General features: G+C 44.1%; 1 protein-coding gene across 3 annotated transcripts; it reads right to left on the bottom strand.

The window, feature by feature from the left end:
• Positions 1-316: 316 nt before the first annotated feature.
• On the bottom strand, positions 317-11,245 carry SMAD3 (SMAD family member 3). Of its 3 annotated transcripts, XM_032949028.1 has the most exons (11): positions 11,174-11,245; positions 10,268-10,516; positions 7,417-7,455; positions 6,128-6,321; positions 5,700-5,834; positions 5,453-5,527; positions 5,209-5,262; positions 4,757-4,987; positions 4,375-4,512; positions 4,101-4,245; positions 317-2,877 (listed from the first exon to the last, which is right to left on the bottom strand). In XM_032949028.1, coding segments are annotated over exons 1-11 (1,386 nt in total). In that variant the 5' UTR covers positions 11,176-11,245; the 3' UTR covers positions 317-2,753. The 3 variants fall into 3 exon arrangements, with proteins under 3 accessions (XP_032804919.1, XP_075923077.1, XP_075923074.1); XM_076066962.1 differs by lacking the exon at positions 7,417-7,455; XM_076066959.1 differs by lacking the exon at positions 7,417-7,455 and having other exon boundaries at positions 6,128-6,343; positions 10,269-10,516.
• Between the last annotated feature and the right edge of the window lie 326 nt (positions 11,246-11,571).

Below are 11,571 nucleotides of genomic sequence, written 5' to 3'. Positions count from 1 at the left end.
CTGAAGACGCCCGCTTGCGTTGTGGCCAAAACGTCGTGAGAATGTGTTATTTTATTATTTTATTCTCATTCTACGTGACTTTACCGAAAGAACCAAAATAGATAAACAAAGTTTGATATGCTGCATTGGCAGTGGAGCACAAGAACAAAAAACAATTGTGTTTAGCCGATTCATGCAAAAATACGTGTATATTATTTTTTTAGAATATGGCTCAAGAATTCAAATATATTATCTTAATTACCAATGTTAAGACAAAGAGGTCGCCAATGTTATGCTGCTAGACTACATGAATTAACAAAGGAGCATAAAACATACGTTTTCAGCTTCATTAACAAATAGTTTATTTGGTACAGGGGGAAATGGTGGAAGCAAAAATATATTCAACATTGCTAACAACTGACCGCAATGTACCTACACCCTACAGTCAATGCTACACTTATTTTTAAATCAAAACAAAAAATTAAAATCTCTCCAGATACATGGCATGATCTAATCTTAAGCAGATACTGCAGATAATACAATGAAAAAGTTGTAACTGTGCAGAATAAAAGACGACGCAATACAGCACACAGATTTTTTTTTAACCTGAACTAGTAGATGCATTTTTTTACGCGAGTGCGCACTCACAAAATAAAAACTCCCATTGAACTTTGCGAGAATAAGTACAGCAGCGCACCATTCATCACAAGCAATAGAAATGTCGGATGCCATTGGGCATGAGTTCTACCTGTGCACAGGTGCTGCAAGGATGCTTGTGCAGGTTTTGTCTCAAACCCGTTGACTATAGCACTTAAGAGGTAACGCCGTTTTCGTCAGGACATTTGGAACACTGGTCAACAGAAGTTGAACCAGGGGGTGGCTGAATGTGGCTGTCAATCTCCCGCCCGTGATCAGAGGCTGTGTCCACAACATCTAGCCTTGGTTGCCGTTGCAAACCATGTGAATTTGGTCAATGCGTTTCAGCTTGATATTGGTCTTGCCTGACAGTTAAATGGTTACTTAAACATGAATACTTAAAATTGCAAAGAATTAAATAAATAAAAGACTGCTGATTCTGGTGCTGTTATTTTAATTGCCCTGGCTGGAAGACATTAAAAGTTACTACTTAGCTGAAGTAGATGAAACAAACTGAATGAATCGTTGCCCACGTTAAAAATCAAAACTCTTAAAAAGATGGCCACTCCACTATTCCACGATCTAGTGGCATGTAAATTAAAACAGCCATTTGTGCATGTGCGCTGTATCTAAACATAAATGTAACAACCTCGAGTTAGCTCCATGACAACACCTGTTCAAATGCCAAAGGCTCGAGTTGTATGCTGGTCACCCATGACTGAATGCAAAGTTGTTCAAAGCCCTGCTCTGCAGGCGGGAGATGGCAGAGAGTGGATGACGATTCACAATCCTGTCTCACAAAATGTTGCGCCTACTTCAGTATTTTAGCAGTTACCATCAGGAGTAGCTGTGAAAAGCATGATTTCTTTTAAAGTTATTTTCTCAATCATTATGGGAAATGGTCACATTTTTATGACATTTCCTTGCAATTATAAAACAGATTCACTTGTAATGTGTGAAGTTGCTAGGCTATAAGCTATCCAGAGCAGCAGAAGGAGAGGAAAAATACTGGCAGAACAAGCTGAAATTTAATTGTTGGCAAAAAAAGTTAATCTATGTACCATGGACTGCGAAGACAAATGATATCTAAAGAAGCTAATAAGCTCAACTATAAACAAAAAAACTCAAAACCTACCCGTGTGATTTTAACTTAAAAAACACACACATATATAAACACACATTGTTTCTTAAAAATAACAAGAAACAACCATCATAGCCAAGGTGCCAAGTACAAATTTGGAGCATAACAAGTGCCTTTCAATGCGTATACTATGTCATCAATTTATTTGAGATTCTTTGTTAACATTAGCAGTGTAGTTTGTTCCTTCATTGAGATAAATCCACAATGATGCAACGATGATTTCCCTTCATTAACATTTATGATAGAATTTCAAAAAATCCATCAAGAGTTCAATTAGACTAGAGTGACTATATACAACAATGGGGTCTTAATCTTTGATACCACTCTAAAAAAACATATGGCGTGTTGTGTCCATGGCAGGGCTCTCCAACCTTTTTGCGGTAAAGGTGCTCACCACCCCGATGGGCACTGGATTGCAGGGGGAGACTATATAACATTACACCAATACCCCACTACATTATTGCACCATTGATTAGGGAGCCCTGTGCTAGGTAGGGTACTGCTAATGAAAACACTGAACACCTCAAGACGCAACACATCACTCACTACACCTTCTTCATGGGGAAATATGCTACTGCAAGCAAGTATTTTTCTATTAGATACACTATTTTCGAGAGAAGATTGTGTCAATACCCAATTTCATGCTCTCATTGTAAATTTACACACGTCTTTAAAAACCATGTGTCCGACTTAAAAGTTGGGCAGTGGTCACTGTCAGTATGCTAATAAAAGGTATTATGTTAAATGTACACCCTTTTTTGCTTTTCCCAATAAATACACTGCAATGGGCCTGCAGAGATGCTGCCACGCAGCGGTGTAACTATAAAACAAAACAAGGAAACAGTTTAAAAGTAACCGTCGTGCAACCAATGAAAACTCCCGAGGCCACAACCCATTGAGGGTGGTAATGGCCTGCGGCAGAGGGCAGGGGGTGTAGACAGGAGAGCTTGGGTGAAGTAGGGAGTGGGAGGGAGGAGAGAGGAGGGGTGCAAATCTCCTAAGACATGCTGGAGCAGCGGACTGATGGTGATCCCATTTGGGTGAGCACCTTGTCCAGCCACTGTAGGGGTCCATTGAGGTGAAGCTCAATCCAGCAAGGGGTGCTGGTCACAGTCTGCCTCCTGCCACCAAAGGTGGGGGGGGGGGGGGGCAGAGAAGCAGAAATAGTTACTCCACGCTCAGTTATGCTGGAATAATGATACTGTTGTGGTAGAACAGGGTCGGCAACTTCCAGCTCTAGAGCCGCATGCGGCTATTTGGATTCCACCTTGCGGCTCTTTGGCTGCCCCCTTGTGGGCAGCCGTATATATATAAAAAGTTACGTAAAATTATTTTTAGATTAAAGATAATTGACTAAATAGTCAGGGAATGGGTCACTAGAGAATGTCTTGGTGACAACAAAATGTACAAACTGTTGTTAACAAATAACTAAGGGAGAAAGAAACTAAATATATGCAGTTTATTCTATCATCTATTTTGTTTAAGTCAGAATTGGTTTGTCATCTGTTGTATACCTGCTATGTTTGTGCATATATACAAATTGCTCTTCGTGTGATGTGGCTCTATTTTAGCCAAAGACAAAAACATGGCTCTTCTTCTTTGAAAGGTTGGTGACCCCCTGTGCTAGGACGAATCTGCTTGCTCCAAAGTCCTCAATGATACAGCTTACTGCTAAGACTACCCCAGGTGTACCTTTTAAGATACTTCTGGTCTCAATGGGCTACTATTAGATTAATAATGTAGTTGGTTTATTTACCTAAAATCATCATTCAAGCAGTGTAAAGTTTAATCAAGACTACACCAACGCCTATGAATATTTTCAATAATTCGGAAGTGGTATTCGAACCGACAATTTTTTAATTAGGAGGTAGATTAAGATTAAAATGTACACTCACTAAAACCTCACTCGGTTTACAACTGATGAGGGTCATGCTGGGTATGCAAGGCCAATTCCTTGTCATATTTCTTTCCCCATGTGGGATGAATCCAGAAACTGAAGAAAAACTCCCATTCAAGATTTTTATATAATATATAGAATACATTTTGATTTAAAGCTTTCGTGACTGCAGTAATTCATATTCTTAGCTCTTTCGGTAAAATCACGTTGAAGTCAACGTGACTTTACCGAAAGAGCTAAGAATATATATAGAATAATCAGCCAAACCTACTCCAATAGCACACTATAAAGGCACATAGTTAGCCAGCATTTTGGGTCTCACTCCTATGCAATGCAACACTTCACAATTCACCAACCCCACCTCCGCAATTCACTGGACTACAAGCGTGCATCACCCCCGCGCACAAGAGCCATACAAATACGCTGCCCGTTGCGGCGTCAACGTACCGATATTCGGCACCCCAGCCCTTGACGAAGCTCATGCGGATGGTGCACATGCGCGTCAGCTGGTATACCGCCTCAAAGCCCTGGTTTACAGACTGTGCAAGCAATGCCGCAAACTCTTGGTTGTTGAAGATCTTCAGATTGCAGCCTGCGGGGCAGAGATCACAAAGGAACACAGCCATTTCATTCAGCAGCAGAACCTGTTGTTCAAATTCTAAGACAAAAAACATAAAACATCTCTAATCAAGGACATATGATTATAACACACGAGTCTCACCTGGCGGAATTTTACATACAGTGGCAGGATGCCACCCATAGCGCTGATTGCAATTGGGACTTTGCACGAAGATGGCGCTTTCGCTGAGGCACTCCGCAAATACCTCCCCGCCAATGTAGTACAGCCTCACGCCTCGCCCTGTAGGAAACACAGCACAATCCTTCACACACTGCAGGCTGGAAGTGCAACAGGGCTTGCCACTTTTAATTTTAGAACTCACAACACAAAAATGTGCAGTTCATAAAGTTTTAAACAGGTCACAAGCTGTAAAATTAAAAAAGGCAATAACAGGAAGTCGGCTACACCTAAACAGAAACCCTCCCGCGCTCCCCCCACCCCCAAAAAATAACATTTCAGCTCGTGTTATGGGAGAAATGCTAACCAATGTGCCTGCGGGTCATCTCAACCGTCTGATTGCGGTTAATGTTGGAGAGAAGTCCGAGGCAGAAGCGTTCAGAGTTTGAGGGGTCAGTGAAGCCGTCCACCGTGAGCGAGGGCTGCGACGCATGAAAGGTCTCGCCCACGCGCTGGTTCAGCTCGTAGTAGGAGATGGAGCACCAGAACGCTGGCTCGCAGTACGTTACGGGCTGTAGGTCAGCGGATGACACCGAGCCTGGAAAATATCGAGACATGTGGCTCCACTCAGCGAGGACTTGGGCTACTAGGACCTCAAGCACAAATGAGCATGCACACAATTCACAGAAAAGAACAAAAGCAGTGCACCAGGGAAATTTGAAAGCCTTTTAAAGACCAAGACTCATTATAGAAAAAAAAGTTCTCAAGTGCTTTGAAACGACTTGCACTCTGATATTGTTAATCAGTTGCTGACATTACCTTGAACTGAAGTGGCAGGGGACACCGGATTTGGTGAAAGTTCTGCGGGTGAACCTGATGGAAAGCAAAGTAAAACAAACAACTTCAGTACAATGCAAAAGACACAAAGAATATGAATTCCTAAAGTCACGAAAGCTTTAATTCAAGATACAATACAAACTGTGGCAGCAACATGAATGAGTAAAAAGACATTGATAAATGCTTGTCAAATATATTTCAGCCAAGTACAGTTATTTTTACTTACTTGTGTCCATGCTATGGTTCATCTGTTGATCACTTGTTTCCCCATCCTCGCTGATGTAACCAGGAGGAGGGGTTTCTGTTTAAGTAGACGATGGGGAAAAATATGGGGAAATATCAAAAAATTAGCACCACATTACCATCACAATTTTGGTGACAAGCGTGTGTGGTCAGGACACCCTGAGGGGAGATTGCAATGTGGGTGGGATGGATGTTGCGGTTGGGCGGGGCCTGTCCGGACAGTTACTCACCAGGTATGTAGTTCCCCTGGGGCTCCAGTCCGACGGGGAAGTTGGTGTTCTCTGGAATTGACGTCGTGTAGTCGTCCAGCTTGGGTAACTCGGCGGGAATGTCTGTGTGTCTCGGCACTAACACGGGAGGCAGCACTGCTTCCACCAAACAACAATAACAAAACAAAAAAGGCTACTTAGAATCCACTCATGACTACCCAGTCACAAGACCATTATTTCAAGCTCTCAGCTACATCGGAACTTGTCACAAACGTGGCAAAAGTGGCAAAGCCGCCACAATGAAAACGACTGACACATAACACTGCACAATTTTTATAAAATTGCTCGAAAAATAACTGGCAATCCTGGCCATGCCAATTTGGAATTTGCTTTTAATGTTTACCGGTGATGCCAAATGCCACACTGCTCTGAACAAAATGAGCACTCACCGGGAGTCTCGACGCGCTGGTAGTGGTAGGGGTTAACGCAGACCTCGTCCTTCTTAAGGTGGAAGGCGAACTCGCAGGCGTCAATTGCGTGGAGTTCGTGATGACTGTGCAAGTCTGGCCAGCGCCACAGCCGGCAGTAGATGACGTGCGGAAGGCCCTTGCGGTGAGACACCTGCAGCCGCCCGTCCAGGGACCTGCCGCCACACGGCACCGCACAGTGGGCCGCACCACAAGGCAATGTTCATTCGACTGCGCAGGGAAGGGGGGAACTCTGTTGTGAAGGAGGAGCAACCGCAAGGAAAAAAAACAAACAACCGCCCTGCTCATTAGCTTTCACGAGTGCGGGGAACCTCAAGTTTTACAGATGCTATTATGTTGCTCATTGTAACCAACCTATGCATTGGAGAGCAGTTTCAAAGAGGTCATCATCCTCCTAAGCCTTGAGTTTCTAATGAAGATATAAATTTAGAGCATGCTTAATATTGTTAAGTTTGGAGACCGCTACACTGTTGCAAAATACGAGTTCCACTTTGCCTTGAAATAGTGAATGGTACCGAAATAAAGAAAAGCAAATGAAATTCTAATAAATCAACAACATGTTAACAGGAGCTGGGGATGGCCGAGTGATTTGGACCTGCATCCAAGACTGCTATATTTTTTTCTCCATCTCTTTGTGCACTGCTCCATAAAACCTCAAAAACACTGACTGCATCAACAAGTAAAAAGGCACCATGGTTCACTTTTAATAATCAGACTATAATCTCACCATTCAGGTTATAAGGTTACCTATCATTTTATGTGCTCTGATAAATGGCTATTGCCCAAAACTTCACCTATTAGTTTTGCTTTTTAGGCAGTGTTGTTGATTAATGTGTTATGTTTTTTTTTATACGAATGTGGCAGTTTAATGGCCAAATGAACCACAAACAATGTTTATATGTAAATAGAATGCTTTAAAAAAGTGTATTTTTAAGTAAACGTCCGATTGGTCCTGTCCTCACTGCATAGAAGGCAAATGAATAAAATCAGTGCACCCGACACCAAACTTCTACTGCAAACATCCTGAAACTGGGCAGGAATGAGGCATAAATAATCCAGCCCTTTTAAAACATCACTATTACATGACTTATGAGTAGGCTGTCTATGCTCTGGATCAAAAAACATAACTTTCAAGCGACACCTTCCTCCATAAACCAACCATCAATGTTGCACCAGAGTGCAATTGGAATTGGTGGTTGCTTTGTTTACAGCAAACTTGGGTTATAGTAGCAAAGATGCAGGGCACTTGCCTCCGACTCCAAGGTACGCCAGCTGAAACACTCTTGTCCCTGTAATGTGTTGAGGAAAAGTTATGACTGCATATGAACTTCATTTATATTGGAGGGGGCTTCTCCATATACATACAAGGACCGCACAATGCAGTTCAAAAGAGTGGTCCTTTGTGTACTAGTGTTATGCCCAAAGATACTAGCAATTTGTCTCGCAACCATCAAACTTACTCCTACAGGGTTTCTTAAACTGCTGAGTATGGCGTTCAAAACAAGAAAATACATTTATATGCAGCAACATTTTAAAACATTTTGACAATGAGATACTTTTTTTCTAATTTGTCAGTGGTTCCATTATTTCAAGTCAAAAGAATTTGCCCAAGCCACATTTACTCACCCATGGCACAGATTCTATGGCTGATTAGGCAATGAATTAAACACTTGGCAACTTGTTAAACAATGTTTTAAAACACTTTCAACCACAGAAGCCAAAGCAGTAGCAATGTGTAGTGCACAAAACCGTTAAAACTTACAGTACAAGAATCTTGTAGTTTAATTAAATATCACGTATACCCATCGTCAGTTTATCTAGGAGGTGTTAATTGCCACAGTATGTATTTTCAAAGTAAACAACTAAAGGCTTAGAAGATAGTGAGTATACGTACATCAGATATCAGATTATTTTAAAACATCAATGAGACCACACAGCATACCTGATCCACATCTACAAACGAGGTCTCTGTTGGTAACTTGTATGCGTTATCAGGTATGCTCCAAAAGAAAAATACAGTACAGTGTACAAAAAAAGGTACGAGACCCCAACTTGTTGCATTCCACCTGTATTGAGGCAGAGGGGCAGTGCTGATTTCAAGCTGTGGCCCCTTGTCAAACCCCTACACATGAACCATTGCATGTTTTGCAATAGCTGCTCTTTGCAGTTCCCCCCTCAAAGCAGGTTTTCCAAAATGGATTTACGAGTCAATGCCATGTTCTGATAAAATTTCACAGGAACAAAACAAAAGTTCCACATACTGATTTGGTTGGCGTTTCTGCGTGCAGGGTTAAATTCCTTAACCATACTAGATGTGTTAAATAAAATAAACGTTGCCGTCATCTAAAACGGTATTCGCAAATATGTACCGTGAAACCATTAACAATGAGCACAAACATTACACATTGGACAATGCAAACACTTAAACAAACTGGGGCAATGCATACACTTAAAACTGGTGCAATGCCAACAAAGGCACTTCACGGTGAACAATACGGCCTAGCTGCCATCACGTTATAATACCAACAAGGCTTCCCCATATTGAACTGCATGTTGTGAATGGTAGTGTGGTGTAAAACAACACTCACCGGCCACTCATACTTCAAGTCGGTGCAACAGCACGAACAGGGGGTGCTTGGGGACGACACTGGCAGCTACGGGTGTTTAAATACATGCGCCTCAAGGCGCGGTTACCTCCCCAGATCAGCAGTTTTACCTCTGGAGCTCTAAGATCCAGACTGTTCTGTTTCTCATCCCGAGAAGTTAATTGCATTTGTTTAAAGAAAAATTCGTACCGAGATTAAGTTAGTTTCAGGGGGTGTAAATATTACTTTTCTTGTTACCGAGATGGTTAACTAGGTCTGTGATTGCCAAATATTGCACTGCAGATTTGTTTTAATTCTAGAGGTTTTGCAAAACGTGCTAGTTTTAGTTTACAAATCTGGCGGTTGTTTTACATGTACCCAGAAGTTTGCCCCCTCAGATCTGACAACACTGGGGCGAGGGATACATACAGGGAACACATGACACACATAAGACACACCACAGGGCATACTCCAACATAGAACGACAAAGCACACAAACTACTCTTTGGTTCTTTCGGTAAAGTCACGTAGAAGGAAAATACATGAAATAATATAATACGATTACAACACAAGCAATCGTCATCAGGTAGAACTAAAATTGAGAGGGAAAAAACACAGACAAGGAGACAGACACACGCATAGACACTGTGCGTCTATGTTGTGTCTCTGTGTTGTCTCTCTCTGCTTGTGTGTCTGCCTGTGTGTCTCCGTGTCCGTTTTATCCCTCCCGAAAGAACCAAAGAGTAATTCCTGCAGCCACGAAAGCTTCAAATCAAGTTTAAAGCACACAAACCTTACACAGGACACACTCCCGAACAGAAACACACACACAGGCCACATGCAGTATAAGGACCACATACCCACTCCCTCTCACAAATCACACACGACTTACAGGACTAGTAAATAAACAAGGCACACACAGGACAAAACGGGGCGCGCAAACAATGCACACGGACATGCAAAACAAGGCGGACACACGCATGACGCGCACAAACACAACACAGTACACACCATACAGTGCAGGACATCGTGTTGTCTCTAGAACAGTGTCTTAATGTATGTTCTTCTCCCTCGAAAGCCACCCACCGTGAAGTCACGTCAGTCTGTTCCGTTAAGAGGTACAAAACGGTACGAGACAACGGCACGGCGAGTTCCACGCACATCAACGGCGGCGTCATCGCACAAAACTTCAGCTTCCATCTCAAAAAAACCTCTTCCCCCCTCGCAAACCACGAACACGACTCCTGGTCGACTCGCTCACAATGAACAAAACTCCCAAACAGAAACAACAAACGCTGTTCATTTCCATTTCTAGCGACCAACAACAACATTAACAACAACGCGGTTGCCTCCGCCACCCCCGAAACCCAGCAACATCCCCGGTCTCGCCTAGCTCTCCCGGCCGCCTCGCCGGGCACCTCCGTGAGCACAGCTTCCAGGCAAGGCCGAGGCTGCGCGTTCGGGCAGGAGGCCGCAAGCGGTTAAGGGCCGTCACCGTGCACAGAGCTCCAGTTACCTGGGGATGGTGATGCACTTGGTGGAGCTATTCTGCGCGGCGATCGCGCGCTCCAGCTCGTCGAGCTGCCCGCTCTTCTTGAGCTTCTTCACGAGGCTCTTCACCGCCTTCTCGCTCCACTTGTCCTCCAGGCCGCCCGGCTCGCCGCGCTTCCAGCCCAGCAGGCGCTTCACGACGGGCGGCGTGAACGGCAGCATGGACGACATCACAGCCCGCTCGCCGCCGTTCTTCCCACCCGCGCGAGCCCACCTATTGAGAAGTTCCAGTCGTTATGTACAACAACAGGAAGGTGCGGTGGTGGGGGGGGAGGAGGGGAATAAGCAATTAAATTGCGAAGTAAAACAATGTTTTTCTTCTAACAAGAGGCACCCCCCCACCCCACACACAAAAAAAACGGACGCTGAAAGGAAAATGAGATCCGGTCTCATCCCCCCCACCGCAACTGCCGCTGCCTGCCGACAGATCCCTCCGCCGCGTGTTTGAGTCGGCCCGAGCCTCTTCGCCGCCCCTCAGGCCTCTGCTTTTGTTGGGCACCATTGCGCTTACCCGACCGGGCTCGTTCCGCCAACGAAACATAATCCCCCCCGCCCCCGCCCCAATTTCTAACCACAGTAAGCGGCTCTAAACAACAAAGAAAGGAGGCTGTGGGGTCGGTGCAAGGCAAATGGATCGATGCCCCCCCCCCCTTTCGCTGCATTGTTAATTGTTATCATTGATGTGACTCTACAGGCCTTGCCCTACATTTTTGTTTTTTTTATCAGCCCACTCACTGCTGGGGATGAGATGGTGGTGGGGGGCTAACAGGCGCCTGATATAAAGTTGTGCGTGTGGGTACTGTTTGGTTATACTTCCCCACGATTTGATAAAAAGCCGGCAAATAAAGCGATGCGGAGGACGCATACGTACATCGTGCAGCCCACAGCGTAGCCGCCCCCGACTCAGGAACCCGGATTAACCGGTTTATATTGCACCCATCCCAGCATTGGGCAGGCTCAACGCCTGCTGAGCTTCTGATAAGGCGCGTCGAGAGTGATTTGTGGTCACAGGCCGTGAATTGTGATGGGAGTTATTCACAGATGTCCACCCGCACGGTCTACCCGTATTCTTTTACAGGGAAATTGCATTTTCAGGTCCATACGGTGTACAGCCGTTTTAATATGGGGAACAAAAAATATTATTTTTTTGTATCCATTTGTTTGTGTTTCTTCACCTTGTGATGGGACTTTGTAGGATGAACTTTGAGATTTATAAGGGGCACGGGGTGACCAATAAGGGTTTGAATTGGTCTGTTATGAGATAGGCAC

This window comes from Petromyzon marinus, chromosome 1, assembly GCF_048934315.1.
Source record: "Petromyzon marinus isolate PM22_M1 ecotype Great Lakes invasive population chromosome 1, UKy_Petmar_22M1.pri1.0, whole genome shotgun sequence".
NCBI lineage: Eukaryota > Metazoa > Chordata > Hyperoartia > Petromyzontiformes > Petromyzontidae > Petromyzon > Petromyzon marinus.
The sequence above is the reverse complement of the archived record's forward strand: the minus strand, read 5'-3'. Positions and strand labels throughout refer to the sequence as shown.